Source organism: Diabrotica undecimpunctata, chromosome 9 (genome assembly GCF_040954645.1).
Source record: "Diabrotica undecimpunctata isolate CICGRU chromosome 9, icDiaUnde3, whole genome shotgun sequence".
Classification (NCBI taxonomy): Eukaryota; Metazoa; Arthropoda; class Insecta; order Coleoptera; family Chrysomelidae; genus Diabrotica; species Diabrotica undecimpunctata.
Genome location: NC_092811.1, coordinates 91798583 through 91826316, shown reverse-complemented (window position 1 = coordinate 91826316; position 27734 = coordinate 91798583). Strand labels below are relative to the sequence as shown.

Sequence of the window (27734 nt, the reverse complement as noted above, 5' to 3'; positions counted from 1 at the left end):
TATATATATATATATATATATATATATATATATATATATATATATATATATATATATATATATATATATATATATATATCAGGACATATTCGCTGGCTTTCCGTGTTTGAGTTTGTACCTTCCCGACTGTCTGAAGACGTAGGGCATACAGAAATAATGTTATAACAGTTTATTGATACACATTCATACACGGAAAGTTTGACGAATTGTGTTCGTTTGCTCAGGTGTCAAATTGTTTTTAATCACAACTTCTTCACATGCAGTTCGGAAGGCTCCGATGTCGTCGGCATTACTCGAAAGTTTCTTACCAGTAATTTTTAGATGTCCAACTCCATGATGTCGTTCAAGTTGTGCAACCAACCCTTACATGCGCTAAAAGCGTAGTGATTTGGTGACATTCCACGATGGAAATGACGGGTTTTTTCATACAAGATTTCACCACTCACCGGAACATGCTTTCTCCGCTGTTGTAGAAACCACATGAATAACGGACTTTCTACTTTCGGATATTTGGGGGGTTTGATGATTTTCCTCTTCCCTGGACCGCTTTCCGTTTCGGTGACGAACTTTTCGATTTTTTCTTTGTTCTTCTTAATGTCCATAATGGTAGATTTGTCAATACCGAACTGTCTTGAAATGAAACTAGCTAATTCCTTGCTGTATCAACTTGAGAATTTTGGTCTTTTGTTCGATAGCCAAAGTCATGTGTTTACGTGGAGCCATCGTGTTACGAAATCACTAACAGAACTAAATAATATGTAGGTGGAAAAGAAAAGTAAAAACCGATGTTTGTCATGTTGATTCATGTCAATTCAATCATGGGGGAGGCAGGGGGAGTCGTACGACCTTGGGTTCGGATTAACGCGACCGTACTGTCTGTGAAGTACTTCTAAACAAAGAGAACTAACTGACTACTCTGTGCAAAGAATTCTTGCAAAAAAACAGAATGCACCCTTACCGTATTCAATTGAACTAATAATTAATTCAGGAAGATTTTGAAAAGAGAATCGTATACAGTGAATAGAGATAAAATCAATCAACAGAGAGATTTCTTCGATAATGACTTTGTTCACCGGGATTAATCTGTTTACGCTTGGTATACTAATCGCTTATTTAACGCTTGCTAACACAAAATTTTAAATAGTATGCCACAAGGCCAGTGGTCAATTAAAGAAGAAGGAAACATTACAGTATTAATACAACCTCAAATTATTATTAATCACTTCTCCTTAAATTGGTTTAGCATCGAAGATGAAAAATTTTATTGGAAATGTTTTATTTGGCGATAATGAAATTATTCCGCCGGTTATAAATACACTCTTTGATTTATGTGAATTTCTTCGTTCTATTATTTTATACAGCATACTGTTGTATTTATATTCAATTTCAATATATGCCTTCATTACAAATTAAAAAAAATATCAGTTTTCAGCGGAGATCAAGCGATTCAGTGTAACAAAGTCTACGATTAATAAAATGGCGATCGCTTAATCAGCTACTGATAGTTACTGAACACTGGAGGTGTGCTTATTAGTTCTTTTAGACGAACTAGTTCAAGAGAACTATTTCACAAAAATGAACTAGTTCGCGAAAGAACTATTTGTAAGACCGAAATCGAAATCCAACCCTAACATAACTGGTTGGCAGATGTCTTGTCTCAATCATCACACAAGCTCGTTTTCTTCGGTTTTCAGTCAGTCTTTCACTACCGTACAAGTAGTTTGGGTTTGGAACCATTTCTTTCGATCGTATGTTTAGTTTTAAATTATTATATGATTAGTTAGTTTTTCTTTATAATAATTTATTTTCTTAATCAATCCCAAAAGATGAGTAACAGATGAAATAGAAGTGAAGTTTTTTATGGGATTATTTTGAGAAAAACGATAAAAATAAAAAATCTGCACAATGTAATTACTGTTCATGTGATATTAGTATTGCAAGTTTATGTTATTGTCACATTCATAAGAATTATTATCTGTTATCTGAGGCTAATCGGCATTTCTTTTTTTAAACTAGTCTCATTCTCAATCTCATTCACAAAATAATAAATATATGATCTCATTTATTCATTATTTTCTTCTTTAGAAGTTAAGACACAATTTACAATGCAAATCGTTCGCAGTGAACTAGTTCTATGAAAATTAATGAACTAGTTCAATTAGTTCAGTTGAAAGAATCGTTCATTTAAACTATTTCGATGGTGAACTGCACATCCCTACTGAACACATAAAATAATCGTTCCGGGTTACATGTACTATTTGAAGATGAAGCTACGTTTCACAAAACCGGTTTTGTTATAACAATAGACATATCTTTCATTATTATGTCAGAACTAATCCATACCACATACAATCAACCTAGATGGTCGCTGAACGTGTGTGGAAGTATTTTTGGTAACCAGGTCGTGGGACCATATTTTTTTGAAAAAAAAAACTACTTAAATAGCCGCTGCGCTATATCTTAAAGCAGAACCATCGAAACCTACAAATCTGAGTGTTCTACTATATTTTCTTACTGCAACTATACCAGTAATGACGCAATGTTGAGGCAATACCTCTTATAAAAAACATTGCGAACCAAAAAGAAATATAAAAAGTTGGTTGTTGTGTCTCAAATTAAATATTTAAAGAATATATTAGGATTTACCAAATACAACAAAAAATACAGATATTTTAGAAGAGTCCCAATAATAGAAATATTTTCGTATATAATATCCATCGAGCAAAAAGAGAGAAGAGGGAATGTAAAGGTAGTGGGGGCAAAAATGATGTTAGACGGGAAGTGCCATTTTGAGAGGCCACATTAAACAAGGAAAGAGAGTCATTTTCCTTGTTTAAGAAATCAAATTTAGTTGGGTTATGTTATTGTCAAATGCCACATGAAAGCTTATTTATATTGAAGTTTTTTAACAATTGTGTCACATTTTGGACTTATCGTTATTATTTAATTAAAACTTTCTCGTCTATGATTCATTCTGAAAAATATTTTATAGCTACTTTAAATTTGGCGCCTTTGCATTCCCGGATATGTCCTCTATATTAAGAAACCACTTTTATGAATTTTGGTCTCCTTTTCATAACGATTAGATTCCCTCTTTTCTCTTTTTGCTCGATGATAATACATATCATAAGAGAAAAATGTTGCCTGGCAATTTTCGCGAATTAAATAATTTTGATAGTTAAATCACCAGACGTCAGTCGAGTTCTGAGATTTTCGATCAACTTCTGGTGGTGACTGGAATCCAGCTGCAGATATGGTTTTAGAGAGCTTGAATTTGAGTGACCCGTTAATTTAATTAACTCCTGTTCAGAAAAACCTTGCTTGAACAAGGCTGACACAGCTGAAGATCGATGATAATGGTTTGTTATTTTATGTTTTTGTGTCTATTTCAATTTTTTCAGCTGACATTTTTATCCACTTAGATACGGTGTTGATTCCAATGTTTGAACCAAGATCCATCCTTTCAATTGGGGTGAGCGGTAAGAAAGAGTCTGTGCAATAAAATCTTTGGTCCCCTTTTTTCCATTAATTTCAAAAATAATCTAACTGGGCATACATTTTTGTTTGATGAATTTCTTACCAGCCATTTGCTGCTTGCCAAACTCTTCGAACCGCCTTGATTTGTTTTGAAAAAAATGCTGTTGTATTCAATTCGTCCCGTAAATTCTACTCCATCGGGGGTTTCCTCGACGTAGCTTTGCTTGATTTTTAATAGTTCTTCGGTGGATAATGCTTTTGAACTGAGTTTTCTTTTTTCTTGAACACTTTGAAGCTGCCTCCGCTTGGTATCTCTGGCCAATCTTGCAAACTTGAAAGATATATCTGTGAAAGGGTCGATTTTTATGCCTTACTCCATAAAATATTTTTCTTGTACCATTTTTGCTGTAGTATTCCAGATTGACTTTACAGTCTTCGCTATTGCCTTTTTTCATGTTAAAGGCATAATCTTCGAGAATTTTTGTTAGTTCCATTATGGTAGCATATCTTTCAAGCGTAAAAATTCTCACCCGTAAGAACTCCGAAAATTGGGTCCAAATAGAGCTTCTGGACCTCTGCCTGTTCAATAGGACATTTTCCGAAACCAATTTTTTGATTTCTTCACCTGACGCATCCAAATCTTGATGTTTCGTCTGAAATCATTCCATCTGTCTAAAATTGATTACGCCTTAATGACGTTTGTCAAACTGACAACAATAGAATTACCAGATACCTTCGTGACGGATCTGTCATAATTTTGTCTCTGAGAAATCACTGACAGGAAAGAGTTTTGTCAGTAGGAAACGTGGCGTTTGACGTTTTATCAGTTAAAAATAGTCTAGTGAAATACTCTTTATTATTTTTGGGCCATTGTTCCGTTATTCTATTATAGGTAAAAACAATACTCAAATGATGAGTTAACAACAAGGCATAAAATATATGAGAGCTTATATGAAATATGAGAACAGAATAGACCGTTGCGTAGATTTTTTAAAAACATTTTTAATAAAATAAAGTTTGATCTCTTTATAGCAGGAAATTAAAAAAATATATATATCTAATGCGAAATAACCTTAATTGTATCTGATAATATTACAAAAAAGTAATATTTTATACGGCGTCACATATCTTAGTTTACGATCTAAAAATAAAAATGTACTAATTGTGATTTGGCGACAATCCGTTTTATTAGGAGGATTAACCCTAGTATGCTACCTTCACGTACATATTAATCTTTATCTTTTTTGTATTTGGTAATATATCAATAAAGGATTATTACCATAATTGTCGTGTCATTAAGCTGATTTCATTTGTTATACATGTGTGCACGTGTACAAATTGTGGAATTCGTGTATAACTTAAAAAATTGGAAAAGTCACAGGAACAGGATAGAGCTACGATAATAATCATTCATTTTAGTCATGGTGCATCCCAACTTCGTTTCTCACGCGTCTATGAATGACAGCGTGTGTTATACTGCTCAAAATCATTTTTAATGCACTGCTTGAAAATAAATAGGAAACAATTTTCGTAGTACTCCTGGCGACCTAAAATTGAATTAGATTTTCGGAATGACGAACACTTTTCTAAATTTAACGTTTACGAAGCTTTCGACAATTTATCAATAGTTTCCCAAATAACTACTACTTACTAATGGTTTTTCAAAACGTATTATTAGGTGTTACAATTTTGAGTTGTATAGAAGATTTGGAGAACCTGACGTTGTAAAATTCATTAAGGTAGCACGCCTCAGATGGATAGGTCATGTAATCAGACGAGAGGAAGATGCCATAGTCAGAAAAGTTTTTGACCGAAGAGGGCCGATCGGACAACGAAGAAGAGGAAGACCGAGACTTAGGTACCAAGACAACCTAGAAAATGATTTGAAGTCTATCGGAATTAGAGCATGGAGAAGAGTTGCCAGAGACAGGGGCGAATGGAGGATTGTTCTGAAGAAGACTTTGGCTCATAAAGAGCTGTAACGCTACTGATGATGATGATGATGAGTGTCATGTGATATGTCGTTTGTGCTGTGTAGCGTCCTTTTGGTAGTCGCTTTGTTTATCTTAATATATTCGTTAGAATATATTAGAGAAGATCGATAAAGTAAAATACGCAAAAAATTAATCATATAAGGAATTGGGGTACACCTAGAAGATGGAGAGAGACTAAGAGAAGACATACAAAAAATGATGGAATAAGAGCTTAAACTGAAAATAGAAATTAAAAGTGCGTTTATGATAGGATACTCGAAATGTATAATAAAAACAAAGGGCTGGGAAGACAAACAGAAAATACTGCAAGAAAAAGGTAAAAAGGTATACCAGAAATTTGAAATAGATGACAGGGTGCTGAAATGGAATGCAAAAGAATAAACTCACAGAAATTGAAAATATCCAAAAAACTAGAAAAAGAAGAATGGATGGATGAAAAGGGAACAGACAATGCAAACGAAGAGAAAAATGAGTCAAGGTATATTCAGAATAATAAAAAAAATACAAAAAAAGAGAAAGAGAATTAAGAGAATGACAAAAAACATTGGAACATGGAACGTGAGGACGCAGCTGGAAATAGGAAAAATGGAGGAACTAGCGACGCAGTTAAAACAATACAAGTTATATATCGCAGGAACTCTGCACACCAGATAGGGGGGATATGGAAAAATCAAAAAGGAAAATTATACATTATGGTATATAGGCGAAGAAAAACAGGGATGGAACATGGAGGAACGGCTTTTATGGTGATAGGGGAAACGAGACATAAAGTTATGGAATTTAAACCCATAAGTGAAATAATATCATACATAAGAGTGAACAGCAAACCAAACAAGTTGTCCATAATAAATATCTATGCACCCACAGAAAACAGTAATGACTTGACAAAACAGCAGTTTTATGAAACACTAGAAGAAAATGCAGAGAAAATTCCCGGGAGAAGATATATGAATACTTATAGGAGATTTCAACGTCCAAATAGGCAAAGAAAATTGCTTGAGAGAGGTTACAGGAGAAAACTCAATACATGACACAACAAACAATAATGGAGAAAGACGATGGAATTTAGCAGCGGCATTAAACATGGACATAAGTAGCACGAGATATAAACACAAAGACATACACAAAATAACATGGATGAGACCAGGAAGTTTGGATGAAAATCAAATAGTCACACAAACAATCGATAAATGACGTTAGATCTCATAGAGGGACCAACATCGATTCGGACCATATGCTAGTGATTACAAAATGTAAAATAAAAAAAAAAACAAAGAATAAAAGGCGAAAAGCACAAAGAAAACGGAACGTAGATAAATTGAAAGTGTAAGAAGTAAGAAAAAGATTTGTTCAAGAAGTAAATACAGGGATGCAGTTCAAAGAACAACAAATGGAGGAACAGTGGAAGAAATCAAACAAGGAATAAACAATGCAGCAGAGAAAGTGATTGACAAAATGCAAAATAAAAGAAGAAATAATTGGTTTGACGATGAGTACAAATTAGCAGTGAAAGAAAAGAATAAAACAAGATTGAAATGGTTAAGCACAAGCAAAGAAGAGGAACGAAAAAAATACAAAGATCAAAGGCAAAAGACAAAAAAATTATTTCAATAAAAAAAAACAATCAAAAACTAGAAGAAATTATGAACGAGATAGAAGCAGAAAATAAAAGATACAACTCAAAACAATTGTAAAAATATTTAAAACTAGGTAACCGAAAACGGACAGCTAATATAGCTATAAAAGCAAAAAAATGGCAGAAGTATTTTGAAGAAATATATCAACAAACGTATATAGAAGAAGAAAGAGAAACAATAACGAACACGAAACAAGATGATGAAGAAGAAGAATTGCCCTATACAGAAGTGAAAGAGAAAATATGCAAACATAAAAACGGAAAAACAGCGGGAGAAGACGAAATATGTGCAGAACTTATAAAATACGATAAGAAGGCACTATACAGAAAGATTTTTGAACTAATACAGAATATATAGAGCAAAGAAATAATGGCCGAAAAATGGGGGAAGGGAATTATAGTGACAATCTTAAAACAAGGAGACCATAGAATATGCAAAAACTACCGAGTAATGACTGATATAATTAAAGACATATTAACAGTATATACAGAACAAAGCTTAGGAGATTACCAATACGGTTTTAGAAAAGGAAGATCCACGATAGAAGCTATACATACCCAGAAATGACAATGCGATATTCCCAAGCAACAATAGACACCGGAAGAGAAAGAATGGACATAAAAAAAAATAAAAAATGGAGTAAGACAAGGAGATGAGCTCTCAACGGTACTATTTATTCTATCACTAGACAAGATAATAAGAAAGTTATCAAACGCACTATAAACAAGAATGCAGTACAAATAATAGGATATGCGGACGATATAACCATAGTAGCAACAGACAAAAGAACATTAAAGAAAACCTTATAACAAATAGAAAACGAAGCCAAACTGATAGGAGTGAACAACAAGGAGTGAAAATAAATAAAAATAAAACAAAATACATGAATATAAGCAAGATTAGGAACCTATCTTATGCTGCTGGTTTATCTTCTCGAACTAGAGTAACTGGACCGCTGCTTTTCCGCTAAGACCGAATTGTCAGATTAAATTTTACACAAGAACATTTGGCTTGGACAATACAGGACTGAAGTCGTGTATTGTTTCCGATAAATCGAGATTCTGTCTTACGGGCTCAGACACGCGTGTGGCGAAGTCCATGCAAGAGATATGCTCAAGCATGTGTTGCCGAGTGACTTCCAATTGGTTGAGGGTCAGTTATGCTATGGAGAGGCTTATCGTTTCACGCTCGCACGAAGTAAATCTTTATCGAGAATGGAGCAATGACTGCACATAGGTACCTGATACAGGTTCTAGAAGACTATGTTTTTCCGTTTATGGTTATTCTTGGAGACAATGCAACACTTATGCATGATAATGCCCGGTCCCACACTGCTCAGATAGTGACTGAGTATCTTGCCGAGGTTCAAACCACACGAATTGTTTAGTCTGCTCGCAGTTCAGATATCAATCTCATAGAATATGTTTGGATGAGATAAAGAGTCATGTGCCAGTCCCCAAAAATTCAAGAAAACTTCGCGACATATTGGTGCAAAAATGGAACAATCTTCCGCAGAATGTGATCCAAAATCTGATCCAATGTATACCTCGTCATTTGCAAGCTGTTATCACTGCCAGAGGAGCGAATACTCGCTACTTAAATTTTTTTTTGTGCCAACAAAAATCACATCAAATTAAAATTGTGTCTTTTCAATATTTAGTATGTCAAAGGAAGATTGTTTATTTTCATTAATTTTAATAAATTTTGAAGGACAGTAATGCTGTTTTCTTTACGCAATTCATTAGTAAACTATGTTACAACTAGAAATTAGTTAAAACAGAATAATAATTTTAAAATAAATTACCGGGTTTTAATAAATAAATAAAATGCCGATCATAAAATAAATTTTATGCTCAGCAGTGTATGTATATATATATATATATATATATATATATATATATATATATATATATATATATATATATATATATATATACAGGGTGAGTCATAACTATTGGGACATAGAGTAAGGACAGGTTAATTGGACCAAAATATGGCTATTGGGCCAAATATACCTTAATAAAATGTTGCTGAGAAAAAAGCTACAGGGTGTTAAAGTTAATTTTTGTTTTTCGTTTTTTGCTAATAGTTTCCCTGTATATTTATAAATTGCTATCAAAATTGGCACAGAGTCATAATCTTAGACAAGAAATAGTATTTTATTTACAATTCCACTATCAAATACCAAACTAATAAACAAAGTTGCAACTAATGTAAGGTTTTCGTTTTGACGATAAATCAAAACTTAACACACTTTAACTTTTTTCGGACGTTAAAAAAATATTATTCTGTCCCCTTATAAGATTAGCTGCATTTTGAATGTATCTCCAAAGTTCGTCTCGTGTATTAATTTCATTCTCGTGGGGACTTCATATGTCCCCAAAAATAAAAATCTAGCGGGTTGTACTCAGGACTTCTTGGTGGTCATTGAAAATCACTGCCACTGCCAATCCATCGTTGAGGAAATACGTCATTAAGATGATTTCTAACAGCTAATGAAAAATGAGGTGGCGCTCCATCCTGCATAAACCACATTTTTCTGCTTACATCCAGTGACAAATCATCTAAAATATCACTAAGAGTATTTTCCAAAATAATAAATAAGAATCTCCATTTAAATTCGGAGGAAGAACATAAGGCCCTAGTAGTTGGTCGCCTATAATGCCACACCAAATATTCAATTTAAACTCATGCTGAAAATGTCTAGCTTTAATAGCATGCGGGTTTTCTTCTTCCCAATAATGACTATTTCGCAAATTAAAAACCCCTCGTCTGGTAAAAGTTGCTTCGTCGGTGAACATAATATTCTTAATAAAGTCTCTGTCATTGCGATGTTTATTCAGAATACGTTGGCAAAACTGTAACCGTCGTGGAAGATCTTTTGGAAGTAAATTTTGAACAGGAGTGAAGTGATAAGGATGGAGGTTCTCTTTTCTTAGAGAACATTAGAATTCTAACAATAGACCACTGACCTGTTGCTGCTGATAGATGTCGTGAACTTATTTCAGGATTTTCATCTACTCAAACCAAAAGTTGATCTTCTTGATTAGGTGTGATTTGTTTCGGTCGACCAACCCGATTTTTAGTATGAAATGACCCAGTTTCACCTAAACTACGATATAATCTTGCAAAAGTTTTGTAATTTGGTTGCCTTCTGTTTGCGTATAACATTCCATACCTTCTGGCTGCCGAGCGACCGCAAAAATTTTCTTGTGCGTATACGCAAATGAAATCTCGCATTTCTTCATTAGTAAAATGATTGTGACGAGGCATTTCAATAAAAAAAAGTAATGATTACTTTTAAAAAATGCAACATTACACTACACTGTCACATCAAAAATAATTTACTCTGAACAAATGACATTTACCAACAACAATTATCTGACAGTCCAAAGCATACTTTTCATAAATGAAATAATATTTGAAATCCTTTTTTAAGACTCTAAGCAGTTCGACTGCATTTTTATCGAAAACGGTTGAAATTATCATGTTTAAACAAGAGTACCAATTTTACGTAAAAATGATGTTTACGTCATATTTTCTAATAAAAATTACTAAAAAGTTTCATCAGAAAAAGTTTAGACTCAATTTGATCATTAGGAATAATCCACGTGGCGCCCTCTATGAAAAAACGTAAAATTGTAAATTAAATACTATTTTTTGTCTAAGATTATGCCTCTTTGCCAATTTTGATAGCAATTTATAAATATACAGGGAAACTATTAGCAAAAAACAAAAAACAAAAATTAACGTTAACACCCTGTATCTTTTTTCTCAGCAACATTTTATTAAGGCATATTTGGCCCAATAGCCATATTTTGGTCAAAATAACCTGTCCTTAGTGTATATCCCAATAGTTATGACTCACTTTGCATATATTATTGATATTTTTTAAACAATAAAAATTAAGTTTTCAATTTCTAGCTAGTCACATATTACGTAAAAGTGAAAAACGAAACTTTTACCATGTATAATTTTTTTGTAGGAGCATTATCTTTCGAGTTATAGGAGAAAATATGTGCGCGCGAAAAAATTCTCGATTTTTTTCAGATTTTGTTTGCAACTCACGTATATCGTAATTGTTGATACAAGGTAAATCCTGAAGTGATTCTAGCAAAAAAATAGACTCGTATAGAAAATGTCCCTTATGGTCTACTTTTCGACAGATTCCGCCAGGACTAAATAGTAAAGAAAAAATAAGAGATGCTACTGGATTTTTACGATCTGTGAAGAAAATGAACGATGTAAGAATAAGTACGAGAAGTTTAATCTGAATAAAAAATGAAACAGATAACTAAAATATAAAATTATGAGACGTACATTAAATAAAAAAAATTTGCACATATTTGATGAATGTCAAAGTTCTGAATGAAAACAACCATTTAAAAATAAAAGTAAAGTAAACTCTTAAATTAAAGTAAAAATTCATTTTTACCTTAATAATATCTGTAACCTGCAATATTGATTAATGCCAATAAAAAAAACAACAAAAAACAACCGAGAATATAGTTTATGTTCATAAATAAAATATTTAAAATTAAATTTTAAAAAGAACTGTTTAGCTTTTATCAAAATCTATAAATTTTTTACTAAAACATGATGTAGCTAACTCACCTGTCCGTCTTGTATGGAAGCAAACGTCCTTTGATCAGTCTTCCTTACCATAACAATCCTACTAGAGCCATCATGGCCATGTGCGGTTTTTCTGAACCTATGGAGGTCTGTCAAAGATCCAGGATATGTAGGCTTCCTCCTGGACAAAGAAATTTCCATTGGATAAAGTCCGCACATTTTAACACCAAAATAATAGTCATTAAAGTTCATTATAACAATTTTTTTTTAAATTAGTCACTCACGTAAATGAAGAAAAGCGTTATAATTTTGATGTATTTCTAAAAATGCGAGTACCTAATGTTGTTTACATAGTTGGGGACAAAGTATTAGAAACTATTGTCCGTAATAGTTAACTGAGCAATAATATCACATTTGACACCATTTTAATTTACTAAACCAAGTACTCCTATCTAGTTTTAAAAAGTTAAACGAAGAAGAAAACAAGAATAACTTGTCATATAATGACGCAAACTATCTATCTATCCGTCTTGTAGTCTATGGTGTTCATTGCTTAACGTATATTTCATAGTTTCATTTATGTACATATTCAGAAAACGTCTACTTCCGTAATCGAATACAGGCAAAGATAAATGTAAAACTAACACAGTGTGTACCAGCACAAAGCGGAGTCAGACAGAGTGACTCGTTAAGTCCACTTCCCTTTAATATAATAATGGACGAAATAATACAAGCAGTACGTAAAGGTCATGTTTGCAGAACGGGGAACAAAGAAATCAAAATATTATGTTATGCATATACAAGATTAACACACATCTTCAATACAACAGCCAAGAACTACAATATGATAATATTAGCAGAAAAAACCAAATGTATAACACCATCTAACATACCCACCACGATGTAAAATCGAAATTGATGGGAAAATAATAAAGCAGGAAGCAAGGTTTAGATACCTGGGAATAGGTATAACTAGTTACGGAGATGTTGAAGAAGTACGACAACAAAGACACGACACAAAAACAAGAATCTATAAAGCAGCAATTAGACCTATGTTAACACATACGGCGGAAACAAGACCTGACACATTTAAATCGAGACGACTACCAGAAACAACAGAGATGAAAATACTTTGATCTAATATCAGAGAAAAGTCTGTTGGATAGGGAGAGAAACGAAATAAGAAGAGCATGCACTATAGAAGACATAAATGGATGAATTACAAAACCGAAACAGGAGTAAAACGAACAGATTACTAGAATGGCAAAGGATAGTATAGTACGAATAGCACGAGATAAGTCATCAAATGGACGAAGAAGTATTGGCAGACCAAGAAAAACATGGTGCGATGATTTAAACAATTTAGGAGGCTAGTATTGAAGAAGAAACAGACTTTAAAGTATACATAAGAGCAGGAAGAAGAAGAAGAAGAAGTCTTTTACTTATTTTGTATCTTTTTGTTTATGTAATAATCTCTTTATCTAATGATATCTCTTAGAAATTGCAATTCCATTTGTTTTTTGTCACCTTCACTTTTATTACCTTTTATTGCATATTTTATTTTTGTAGTATCTGTTTTTCTATTGACTCTATTAGTTTCTTTGTTTCTTTTACATACATTTTCCTGATCTATTTTTACATTACTCTTTGCTTTAGCAGTTTCTTTATTGATTGTTTAATTATAATTGCACGATTTTATCAAATATCATTCTTAAACCATCAATCATTCTTCTTTTCCTATCTGGTGAACAAAATATACTAACTTTTAATAAAGCAGAATTTTTAAAAGTCTATAAAATTAGTTAACAAAAACCTATTAACAATAGTTTGTGAACTTGATATTTTGTTAAAAAGACATTGCAAGAATAGACATGAAAAAGAGCAAAGTCAAAGAGCAGGTCTCGTCCTACTTATTCAAGAAAAATTATGTAGCATACCCAACAGCAGAATGTAGGAGGCGTTGATTGCCAATACTAAATAAAAAAGAATATAAATTGATATAAGGTTAAATGCTCGAATAAATGAACTTTAATAAAATAAAAGGCAGATATCGAGCACAGTTTATTAATTAAATCTTGCCCAAGTACTTTCGCTTCCTAGAGGCTACATTATGGTTGGCATCAGGAGAGAAAATGAGCATCATTCTCTCTCCTGCATTGCAAACACCACTGTCATTAGAATACAAAGATTTCAATAGGCCTGATATGTGATAAGAATGGGAGAGGATAGGCTACCAAAAAAAACTGAATGCTAGAATGCAGGAACGAGACCAGTTGGAAAGCCAAGAAAGCGCTGGGAAGACACAGTATACAGCGACGCATAAGCCTTTTTAGGAGTCCGTGTTTGGAGAAGATCAGCCACAGACAAGCAAGGGTGGAGGCAAAAAATAAAGGAGGCCAAGGATCAATTTGGGTTGTAGTGCTGTAAAAGAAGAATAAGAAGAAGAAAGAAGACCTTGGAAGAAAACCAGCATCTCAAAAAAGTGAAAAATGAATGAAATGTTATTAAACAGGTTTTAAATATTCTATATTTTTTTGTGTGATAAAGTCATAAAGTTAGTTTATGCGTATGGCCGTCAGTTGATAGAATTGTTAATCGAAAAGTTTGTCCGACATTTTGTCATATTTTGAGATATGCCATCTTTCTCAAAAACACGATAAGAGAATACAATACGTTCTGTGAAAAACAATGCATTATTTTAAATTGTGTCAGCCTTGTAAAGAAGTTGAGGTTATGTTTAAAATGAGTTGCAGTATACTTTTGAGTTATGTGAGTCTTTTAAAAAATAATTAGAACTTTTTGAAGTTTGGAACCCAAATCTACAAATTATTTCGACCTATGACGTTCTTAAAAAAATAAATCCAGTTGAGATAATGACAGATTATAAAAATGTTTCGAGTTAGCTGAATTAGCTGGGCAAATTATCCCCTGGGATATTACCCAATCAAGGAAGAAGAAGAAGAAGAATGTTTCGAGGATTTGGGGGTAGACTCATGATATAGTTGACTTCTGTTAAAAACAATGAAGAGAGTGTATTATGGTAAGCTAAAAAACGAATTTTCAAATGAAGTCAATTATTTTTACATTACTTGTCTTCATTTGACTATTACAACTATAATTTACTACAGCTTCTTTGTTCTTAGTTTTATGTGACAAATCTATATCTGTAAAAAAATACGTAATACAATTTTAATAAAGAAGTGAATTATCTCCTCCCAACACTGAACATATATTTGTAGAAAAAAGTTTAGGAGCCAGGGGGGGGGGGGGGGGGAGTTTGAGTATGCACTTTTATTTCTCGTTACCTTGATGTTTTTTTTATGTTTTTTGGTGTGTAGCTTAAATTTTTCGATGGTACCAGGCTGAAAACGCGTTATATAATTCGCTATTCAGCTATTCACAATTTAATTGTTTAAATGATTGTATCTCCTAAAATGTTAGAGATATTTAATTTTACCAAAATGAGAATTGTTCCTTAAAAAATGTTGCTACCTAGGACCCCATAGAGAAACTTTGTCTCAGGGTCAGCAACCCTTGGGAGTCCTACGCTACCATGCAGTAAATCTGTTTAAAACTTTAACATCATTGAAATTTATCAAGAAATATGTAATAATTAACAGATTTAATATCATTTAATAATGATAATAACAAGAAAAATGGCAGAACAATTAAGAGTAACTCAACGGGCCATGGAGAGGCCATGTTAAATATAAGCCTCAGAGACAAAATTCCTAACACCGAAATACGTCGAAGAATTAAAGTAACCGACATCATGGAAAAAATAGCGACACTGAGATGGCAATGGGTAGCACATGTAGCAAGACAAGACACCAACAGATGGTCTCACAAAGTGACATTCTGGAGAGCTCGAGAAACAAAAAGAAGCGTGGGAAGACCCAAAAAGAGATGAATAGACGATATAAGTGCTGTAGATGGAAAGCAGTGGATGAGAATTGCAAAAGATAGAAAAGCGTGGAAGCAATTGGAGGAGGCCTATGTCCAACAATGGATAAATGAAGGCTGAAGAAGAAGAAGAATATCATTTAAAGGGTTTTAACCCACATATTTAGTTGCTTCACTCATATATACCTGGCAACTGCACTAACGATAAACTTATTAGTCCGAAAACATTCTGTGATGTAGTCCAAAAGAGTATTTTTAGAATTTAATATATACCTTTTATAAAGGAATTTTTTTTAATAAAAACTTTTTAGATTGTTAAAACACTATGGGACATAGCTAGAAATACAGATGTACGACGTAGATGCAAGGTGGAGAACATCAAGGGCTGGGTAAGAAATAGAATAGTAATAGAGTAGTAAAGATAGTAAGAGACTGTTCCGCGTCCCCATGCCCAAAAACTTATATTATCGGTCAAACTGGTAGAACTTTTATTAAATGTATAGCAGAACACAAGAGGGCTTTCAATAATAGAAAAACAGATTCTACGTACGCACTTTACCTTCTAGACCAGTGGCGCACTCATGGGGGGTTGGGGGTTGGGGGTTAAACCCCCCCCCCCTCCACCAGGATCCTATTCCGACAGTGGTACTCACACATTTTAAGGAGTCCAAATGGTGGTAACATTATAAAAAAAATTTCGGTGACCAACCAAAACCCCCCCAGAGGCAAATTCTAGGTGCGCTATTGTTCTAGATCACAATCAATCTTTTAATGATGAATTTCAAATTCTTCAAATTCAAAATAAAGGCTTTAAGCTATCTTTATTAGAGTCTATAGAAATTAAAAAATTAAAAAATACAGACATAACTGAATGACCAACTTGAGACAACCAACAGCTCTCCTCTTCAACTAATTTAAGGCTATATAAGTAAACACATACCAAAAATAGATCACTTGAGAAAGGCACTCTGCCAAAACAGCTGTAGTGATAATAATTTATAGTTTTGTGAAATTTTTAAAACAAGTGTTTATAGTGTTTGATTGTTAGATAAAATGAATTTCCATCAAGTAACGGTCGAAGGCACCACTTATATTAAAAAAATATGCTTACACTGAAAAAAAATATTTTTGACATATTTAAAAATGCCATCTTTTGCTCATAAGAAGTACAAAACTATCTCAAACGCGCAAATTTGGTATATAACAGAATTTTTTGTAAGAAATCAAAACTTTTTGTCATATAGCAAATTTTACAGATCTTCGATAGTTTTGTAGTTTCTCTGAAAAAAAAAAGATGGTATTTTTAAAAATGACAAAAATATTTTTTTATTGTAACCATAATTTTTTTCAGAATTATTCACGAATATTATATTAAAAATATAAATAAATTAAGAATTTTTTCAGTAAAATTGACCTTTTCCCTGTTATTCCATGTTAAGTTTTTAAAAATTTTCGTTAAATATGAAAGTTAAGTCTAAAAGTATTGATTTTTCGAAAAAACTCTATAAAAAAAATTTTGCTTAGGATATATTTTCCATCGATTCTTGAGATTATTTTCAATATAAAAGTTATAATCCCAGGTAGCCCAGTCTGGTTAAAAAAAAGGTGGAAAAATGTTTCGCAGATATCTGAAGCTTTTAAGACATAGGTGGGGGATACTAGATGATGAATAGATGAAAAGATACTCCTAGTTTTACCTTGCGTCTTTTTAAGCAATAATTTATGGTCACAATTTGATTTTTTGTCTATAAATTTTTTCCCTTATATTTTAAATAAACAATATTTATGTCGTTTTTTTATGTCAAGAATATCTTTATTTTCCCGTTTTTTTAATTAAACTTGATAAATAATTTACAGAGATATTTGCAAAAAAGCAGTTTTTTTGCACTAATTTATAAATTTTATTAATTTTTTTATTAACAAAATAAAATGGTATTAATACATTTAAACATCAAGGAATTACCATCTTTTAGATTTGTGCGAAATTTCCCCCCGATCAGTCAAATATTTTATTAGTTATTTAATTTGTTTATCCCTAAGGCTAATTATTTAAACTATTGAGCTTGCCCTATGCATGATGCTAGACATATTCAGCAAATTTTATAGGATTCTTTAAGACTTAGACTATCTCAGAAGTTAAATGCATATTGAGTTTTCATCGAAATTATTTACAAAATAAACGTTTGAAAAAGGGGTATGTTTTTTACTTATAAACAATTGTAATAACTTCTATATTTTTCAAGCTACAGACTTGTACGTACAACCATTGAATAGCTGGTAAAAAAGCTCACATTAAAAAATAAAAAACCTTCTATGACCAATAGGAACGAAGTTAGTGACTATTTTTAAAAAAATCATATCTCCATTGGTTCTAAATATTAAGAAGTAAAATTTGCACAAATTTTGAATGAAAATCTAAACTTTACACTGAAACTTATAGCTATAAAATTTATCTAATTTTTCGAAACGACGGTACTTTCGAAAGATCGACATAGGAAAGTGGAGAGGATATCTGTTTCAGCTCCGTTTTTTTTTTCGGCATCGGAACTTCAAATTGCAACACGTAGGAAAAATTTACATTATCTCGGCTTCCTTTGCAGCTGCAAGCCTCTTTTTTTTTATTCTGGGTTAGCTCGTCGAAATATAAATAACTACATAGTTTTCACTGGCCGGAAAATATGAGAAAACTCGGAAAAATTGAGTCCATTTGAAATTCACCCTAAATAATTACTTTTTTTAATTTGCTCGAATAGTCTGTCGCAGTATTAATAATGATGACATAATTTTCACCTCCCATAAATCTCGGAAAATCCCGGAAAATCAACATATGTTTTTTCATTTTATATCAATGATGTAGTAATACTTATATATTTTATAAATTAAATTTCAGGTAATTTTTTACACCTTATATTATTATATTCCTTATATTAATTATAATTGTTTGTATTTTTATAATTAACAATATTGATTTTTATTCTATTTTTCTTACAAATATGATATACAATATTAATCTAATCTGCCTTACTGCTTTGATAAAGTAAGTCGATTTTTTCATCACTTGCCTTATTAAATTTTGCAATGTTTATTGAACTTTACTTTTTTTTATTTTCTTTACATACATTGGTTTAAAAGTTAAAATTTGGTTCATTTATTCGACTTCACTGTCAGGTCTGAACCTTTTTGTTGCAGGTTGTTTGTCTTTACTTATTAAGTCAGTCTTTCCATACATTAACATAATAATGGGCGATCTTAATACCAAGGTGGGTCAAGGTAAGGTAGGAGAACAAGTAGAAAAATATGGGCTTGGAAACAGAAATGACAGAGGAGATCGATTGATTCAATTTTGCCAAAGTGAAGACTTCGTAATAACAAATACCTTTTTCAAATTACCTCCTCGACGGTTATATACATGGACATCTCCACAACATACCAAAGAAAAAATAGTGAGAAATCAAATAGACTACATTATGATAGCAAGGAGGTATCATAATGCTGTTAAATGTACTAAGACGCACCCAGGAGCTGATATAGGCTCAGATCATAACCCGGTAGTTACTGTGATAGAGGCGAGACCAAAAAAGATTAGAAGACCACACAGAAAAGCACTATCTTTAAATAAACTTAGAAACAAAAATATACGACAAGAAACAGGAGAAGAAATAAATGAAAACCTCCGTTCAGTGCAGCAACAAATTAACGATACAAACAACGTTAACCAAAAATTAAAGTACATAAATACAGCTATACAAACCGCAGGAAATAAACATCTTACAAAAACAACAACAAAGAATAGGGGGTGGATGACACAAGATATACTAGACTTGATGGAACAAAGAAGAAAGATAAAGAATTACCCAGACAAATAAAAGAAAAAAATAAATACATAAAAAAGAGAATAAAAGAAGCCAAAGAGGAGTGGATTAAAGAACAATGTGAAGAAATGGAAATGAGAAAAAGTACGATGCGTTCAATATGCACAAAAAAGTAAAAGAGATAACAGGAAGCATAAAGAAATGCTAAATAGGTAAACTTAAAGACAAAGATGGAAATCTTATTGTAGATCTAGAGAATAAAATAAAAAGATGGACAGAATACCTGAATGAATTATTTGAAGACGATAGAAACAACTCAGATAATAAATCCAACTGCCCAGACATATTGAAAGAAGAAGTAGAAGTAGTACGCAATAAAAAACGCTAAAAATGGAAAAGCAAATGGACCTGATGAAATTTCTACAGAACTGTTGAAGCTTTTAAATGATAACTCCGTAACCTAATATTAAATTTTGCAGCGAGGAGCTAAAACAGTTTCCCCTCCACTTTCCTATGTCGATCTTTCGAAAGTAACTCCGTTTCGAAAAGTTTTAAGTTTCGAAAAATTTGATGAATTTTATAGCTATAAAATTCAATATAAAGTTTAGATTTTCATTCAAAATTTGTGCAAATTTTACTTCTTAATGTTTATAAACAATGGAGATTTAATTAACAAAAAAATTGTCACTAACTTCGTTCCTATTGTTCATAGAAGGTTTATTTTTTTTGTTAAATGTGAGTTTTTTTACCAGCTATCTAATGGTTGTACGTACAAGTCTGTAGCTTGAAAAATATAGAAGTTATTACAATTGTTTATAAGTAAAAAACATACCCCTTTTTCAAACGTTTATTTTGTAAATAATTTCGATGAAAACTCAATATTCATTTAACTTCTGAGATAGTACAAGTCTTAAAGAATCCTACGAAATTTGTTAAATGTGTCTAGAATCATTCATAGGGCAAGTTCAATGGTTTAAATAATTAGTCCCAGGGATAAACAAATTGAATAACTTTTAAACTATTCAACCGGTCGGGGGAAAATTTCGCACAAATTTAAAGGACGGTAATTCCTCAATGTTAAAATGTATTAATAACATTTTATTTTGTTAATAAAAAAAATTAATTAAATGTATAAATTAGTGCAAAAAAACTGCTTTTTTTGGAAATATCTCCGTAAATTATTTATCAATTTTAATTGAAAAAGCGGGAAAATAAAGATATTCTTGATACAAAAAAATGATATAAATATTGTTTATTTAAATTATAAGGGAAAAAACTTATAGATAAAAAATCAAATTCTGACCATAAATTATTGTTTAAAAAAAACGCAAGATAAAACTAGGAGTATCTTTTTATCTATTCGTCATCTAGTAACCCCCACCTATGTCTTAAAAGCTTCAGATATCTGCGAAACATTTTGCCGTGAAATCGATGATTTTTGTATGGGCTAAGGGTAAAAGCACACTTTGACATAGGTAGATTTTGTTTATTAAGGTATTTCCTAGCTACTGTTAAAATTTCAAGAAAATCTGTGCATGCTGATGGAATTCGAAGCTAAACATCTTGGTACACTGTACACTGCACACTGCACTACAAACTTGGTGTCATCTAATGGTAAGCGAGTTTAAAAAAAAGTAATTTTATATTATTTTTTGAAACTGTGATACCCAAAGGTTAGACAACAACAAAACAAAGAATGGCAAACTAGATAAGTGTCACTAGTAATGTCACTTACAAAGCATAAATGAAGATGAAGATGATGATAGAATCGTATAATTAAAAATTGGCTTCTATATGTAAAAATCGTAGATAAACAGTAGCAAATATTGCTAAATACACTGTCAGTGTGGATAATTACAAAAAGCAACTTAAAATTCAAAATACACAAAATGCTATAATATTCAGCTAATACCCGAAAACGTTAATGCAACAGTGCACAATTCAAAACAATTTAAAAATTTAATAACGCAACCACCTAACATATAATATTGTCCATTACAGAACTAATTAATGAAAGAAAAATGAATTACACAATAAACTATTTGAAATAAAGCAAAAACACAAAAAACACAAAAATACTAACATTATCAAAACATAAATAAATAGATAAAAAACAATTTTGTTTTTTTTTTCAAACTACCACAATTACTTTTATCCTCTAACTATGCAAACAACATTTTAAATGATTTAAAAGTTAAATCGTAAATTTCAGCATGACAATGAATTTTTTATAACGAAAACATTTCGAACTACACTTCGAATCGAATTCTTCACCGAAAACAATCTACTCTTTTATTATTAGACATAGTTGTGTGTTACACCGAAGCAAGTCTACACTCAAACTGTGCATAAAGTGTGAACAACATTAATACTTTTCCAATCTTTGTTCCATTTTAGTGGCCAAGTGTAACCAATATCACAGAATAGCACGGCAGTTGGACGGTACGATGTTTGTTATTAGACAATACAGGAGTACTGCAGAAAGTATAATTGAAATAGGTATAAGTACGATAAAGTTTTATTACCTGCTATTTATATTTAGTACAATTTTCTGAAGCTATTAGTGCCATATTATATGGTTCAATGTAATTTAATTACATTAAATTAACTAAATTTCTGAAGTATCAAAATAGGCTAGATGTTAATTTAAATAGAACATAACTTGAAAGTATGGAAGAGAAATATGAATACGTAAAAAAATGCATCTACAGCTGCAAAAAAAACCTAATAGACTACAAGCCCATGTAGTCTATGTTGTGAGGATGTGTTGTAGTCTGTGTTTCTTTGCGGATTCTTGTTCAAAAATCTTGATTTTCGGTGATTTTTGCTATAAAATCAATGTTTAAACAATGACGTCGTTATTTCAAACTCATACTTTTAACATAAATCCATATTTTCATACCAAAATTTCAATTTTTTTAAGAATTTATTCTGAAACGAATTACTTAACATTTTATTTTTTGTTTGTGGGACTATAAGGACCAGTATACAAAAAGTATAAAACAGGTTATTTATTCAGGATCTAAGAAGGTTTTGTCGTGCCAGGAACATTTTGATCAATAGACAGTAGTTCCAACAATAGGGATGATCCACAACACTGTTCAACAAACCAATCTGAATGGTATACATCCTAGTATCCAGTTCACGATGGAGGTGGAAACTAATTCATTCCTACCGGTTTTGGACGTTATCATAAAGAAAATCCAATCCCAAGGGTTTTATCACTCTATTTATCGAAAACCCACCCATACCAATCGTTACTTGCATGCCAACTCTCATCATCCACGTTCACAAATTAATTCAGTCATTAATACCCTTGTCTCCAGATCAATAAGCCTTTGTGATGGTGCAAATAGAACCGCTGAGTTCTCTAGTTTAAAACAAGCCCTTATCTAAAATGGTTACCGTGAAAATCACATCAATAGGAGCATCCACAGACATCTGCTACTTAATTTCAAACAAAAGACTCAGACCCTCATCATACAAAACCTTTCCTTCCTTACATCAAAGGTGTCACTGACAAAATCGACAAAATTCTTAAATCGAGAGGAATAAAGACAATATTTACCACTCAACAAAAACTTTCATCTCTTGTCCGATAAATCAAAGAGAAACAAACAACACGGAGTTTATGAAATTCCTTGTGCCGACTGCCCCCGATCCTATATAGGCCAAAGAAATCGTAGAATCTAAAATAGGATTTATGAACATTCCATTTCTATTCGCAATTCCGACTCAATGTTAGCTCAAATTGATTTTGAAAACTCCAGAACCATAGCCCCATCCGCTTCTATCAACCAAGAATTATCCATGAAGCCATAGAAATTGAAAAAAACCAAATTGTCCACTTGGAGACCTCTCATAAAGAAAATATAATCTGCTTCACCCGTCAATCTAAATCTTACTGTCAAAAATGTTCGCGACAACCCCCGCGCCAATCACCATGCTAACCCCCTCGCCAACCTCCACCCAAACCACGTCACCATCGACGGTATAAATGGATTGTCCCCCAGTACAGTTATGCATTGGTTAGTGATCATTATAGTAGTGTCTGAGGGCTAGGAGACTGACACCTCAGAAGCCCTGAAGAAGACATCGAAGAGAATGTCTAAAGCTCGGCGTAATAATAATCGACTCGGTTTAACCCGAAAGACTGTTAAGTTTAATATTAATTGACGACTTAACACAACCAAACTTGGAAAAAATAAAATCATATCCTTAAAATGTAAACCCAAAAAAGCATAACAAAAGCCCATCCTCAAATTCCAAACCCAAAAATAATTTTAGGTGATATGAATTGCCATCATCCGGCATGGGGAAGTCATAAAACTGAAAATTGAAAATTTTCAATTAAGCAGTGACATAAACTCTGACATTAGGTCCTTAAATAATATTATAACAGAACAGAACATTAACTAATATCGGTAAAACTAAACTCTGTAATAGACAACCAGTGCCTTGGTGGATCAGCGAAATCGCACTAGCTCGATCTATAACAAAACGTGCGTTTAATAAACTTAAAAAGCATAATACGGAAGAAAATTTACTTAATTTTAAAAAAACTCAGAGCACGATCGAGATACCTCATAAAAAAAAGTAAAAGAAATACATGGGAAAATTACGTCTCTTCTATAAATTCATCGACCCCTTCAGCTGTCATCTGGTCCAAAATTCGTAAACTCAAAGGTTCCAACTCTTTTAGACAAATAAACTCATTAACTCTTGGTCAAACACTAACTACTTGTAACAAAGCTATTGCAGAAACATTTGCTGATATTTATCAACAAAATTCTAGCAATAATGATATACCTCAGGAAATGTTATCACACAAGGAAACTATAGAATCCTCTATTATCACAATAAACGATACCAATGATCCTTTAAACATTGCTATAACTCCTCAAGAATTAGAATTTGCTATTTCTGATTTAAAAAAGGCCTCGGTTGGACCAGATGACATACCACCAATATTTATAAAAAACTTGCCATTTACAGCTATACTAGTTTTACTAGATTTATCTAATATTTGTTTTCTAAAACATAAATTTCCTGATCTTTGGTCCCAGGCAGTAATAATTCCCATCATCAAGCCAAATAAACCTAAAGATAAGCCTACTTCTTACCGCCCCATCTCGCTTATCTGTGTAAAATCTTAGAAAAAATTTTAAATCTTCGTCTAGTATGGCACCTGGAAAATAATAATCTCCTTTTCCCATATCAAAATAGCTTTCGAAGAGGTAGATCGACGTCAGATAACCATGTTACTTTACAAACCTCAATTAATGAAGCTTTTGCAAACAACCAAAAATTGATTGCTATTTTTTTTGACATAAGCCAAGCTTTTGAAAGAACCTGGAGACACTGCATTTTAAAAAATCTAAGCGATAAAGGGATTCAAGGTAATATACTAGCATTTGTAAACAATTTATTAAATAATCGATCAATAGAAATTAGGATAAATGGCCTTAAAACCTCAGCAAGAACATTAGATAATGGAATCCCTCAAGGTTCCATAATAAGTCCAACATTAATTTTAATTTCTATCAATAGTGTTATTCATGAAATTAGAGCACTAATTAAAGCAAGTCTTTATGCAGACGACATCGTCGTTTATACTAAATCAAACAATATAGAATTGGCTATTAAAATTTTACAAAATTTTTAACTTGAATTGAAAATTGGACGTTAAAAACTGGGTTTAACTTCTCCACATTACATCATTTTTAATAAAAACAGATCTCGGTATTCAACTTACCTAACTTTAAATAATTTAGCATTAAAACAATCAGAAGAAGTTAATTTTCTAGGTTTAACTTTTACCAGAACCTTAAATTGGAACTTGCATATCAATAATCTACAACATTCCTGTCAATCTAGCTTAAATATACTCAAAATTATGTCTAATAAAGTTTGGGGCGCAGATACTAAAGTATTAATAAATATAAATCACTCATTAGGAGTAAACTAGATTACGGTTGCATTTGTTATAACACCGCAAGCAAAACTACCTTAAAAAACTTAACAATATTCAATCTACAGCTTTGAGATTGGCACTTGGTGCATTTAGAACTAGTCCCACTAGTAGTTTACAAGTTCTAGCTAAAGAACCACCTCTAAACATACGACGACAACAATTATTACTAAACTATATTACCAAAATTTCAATTCAAAAACAACATTCTCTTTTCTCTTAAATTTTCCACCCTGGCATCCTCTCTTTTAAAAAGACAACAAACTGTATTCCTCTAATAGAAAGAATAAAAGTCATAAATTTTAACATGGATCAACTTAGTCCATTGCTATATACAAATGCAATCTCTCCTCCATGGACAACCCGCCTACTGACCATTGACCTAACACTAAGAAAATATCCCAAATCATATACAAACTTCTCGATAATTAAACATCTTTTTGCAGAAATCATATCCCGTTACCCCAACTACTTACAAATCGTTACCAACGCCTCTAAAACCCCAGATGGACATGCTGCGGCTTACTATCCTGACGAAGAAAACTCCTACGGCATCATACACTTACCTACAAATTGTAGTATACTCACAGGCGAGACCACAGCTATATTAAAAGCCTTAACTTTTTTAAAAACGAGTAACACGATGAAGTGCGTCATCATTACAGATTCACTTAATGCGTTATTGAAATTAAAGCAAATTTTTACAACAAATCCCATTATACAAGCAATAGAAAATGAATTAGAAACACTTCATTCCATGGGAAAGAACATAGCTTTCAAATCATGAATGTGTTGCTTGTGTGAGTCCATTTGGGTACCATCGCACACTGGAATCTGGGGAAATGAAAAAGCAGATCAACTAGCAACTACAAGCCGTATCAACTTAGAAGATATTACAAAAATTACAAAATATCCTTATTGTGACATGAAACATCTGACTAAAGATCATTGCAATATTATTTGGCAAAATTAGTGGGAAAATTCAGTAACCAAATTAAACCCAATAAGCCCAAAGGTGAACAGCTCTTTGAATAACCCCACAAGTAGAGGAGATCAAGTAATTATAAACCGTTTAAGAATTGGTCATACTGCTGTCACACACAAATTTTTATTCAGTAAAGATCCACCGCCACTTTGCAATAACTGCTTCACTTCATCGACAGTGAAATACTTCCTGCTTGACTGCCCATGTTTTCAAAATCAAAGAAGAATGTATAGAATTCTAGACGACCTCAAATCCATCATGACAGATAAAAATTTAAATGTATTAAATTATTTAAGAGTTATAAAATTGTATTATACCATTATGTACATAATCATATTAAAACTATTGTGTTTGTCATCCCACTAATAACCCTGCGTGGTTGATGTGGTATAAGTGTTTTAATTAAAAAAAAAGCCCATCCTGTGTAACAATATAACACATAAAGGTTTGGAGACTATTCTGGCTATATATATTTTCCTTAATTTGTCTTATATCTCCCATTATCATAAAATGACACACACAAGTCCTTTTCGTTTATTTGTCAACTAAACATTTTGGCTCATTTTTCCTTAATTGCTTTCACTTTTATTGCGAGTCAGGTATTTTGAAACATTTTATTTCATGACTTCATTTTTTTTTAATTATTAAATATCGTACTTCTCTTGTAACAGGACGAACTAGCCGCAGGTCACTTTTTTAAATATCGATATCGTGCAATATGGGAATTACAATGTTATTACTTTCTCACATGATTCAAGAAAATTGAAGTATCAGTTACAAACTGGTGGAGTCATGACATATAAGTTGGATATAATCCACATGAAACCTTAAACCTAACACTGTAGAAGTATAAAGTGATCATTATAATATACATTGCTTATTCTATTCTTAGCGATATATTGTTCCCGATTTATGAATTATTTGCTAATATCTTTGTGGCAAGTTTGTTTAATATCTCATAAGAATATAACACACATTTTAAAATCAATTTTGTATGAGACATTTTCATTTACAAAAATATAATTTTTAAAGTCAACAAACTATATATATATATATATATATATATATATATATATATATATATATATATATATATATATAATTAAAAGTAAAATGTAATGGATTGTTTCGCAAAACAAGAAAACAAAAGTGGTATATCGAATACAAAATAGTATTTCTGACTATTGGTCGTCTTCAGTTCGGTGCAGTTAGAAAGTTAGAAAAGAAGCATGTTAACTTGGGAAAAGATCACTACAGGAGCAATGCGACCAATTTGTGACATTAGAGTTAGAAGACCCTGATGGTTTCCAAAGCAACAACTAACAATATCCACGTAGAAAGCTACAGCTTCCTTAGGAAAGAAATACCAAACATTAAAACGTT

At 32.0% G+C, this 27734-nt stretch overlaps 1 protein-coding gene across 8 annotated transcripts in view; it reads right to left on the bottom strand.

Annotated features, from left to right (window-relative positions):
- Positions 1–27734, bottom strand: part of LOC140450289 (uncharacterized) — a 194271-nt gene that overhangs the window by 49241 nt on the left and 117296 nt on the right. For all 8 annotated transcript variants that reach the window (XM_072543823.1, XM_072543822.1, XM_072543821.1 and 5 more), the window contains exon 2: positions 11723–11861. In XM_072543823.1, coding sequence (XP_072399924.1) covers positions 11723–11773 — 51 coding nt within the window. In that variant the 5' untranslated portion in view covers positions 11774–11861. The remainder of the gene's footprint in view (positions 1–11722; positions 11862–27734) is intronic.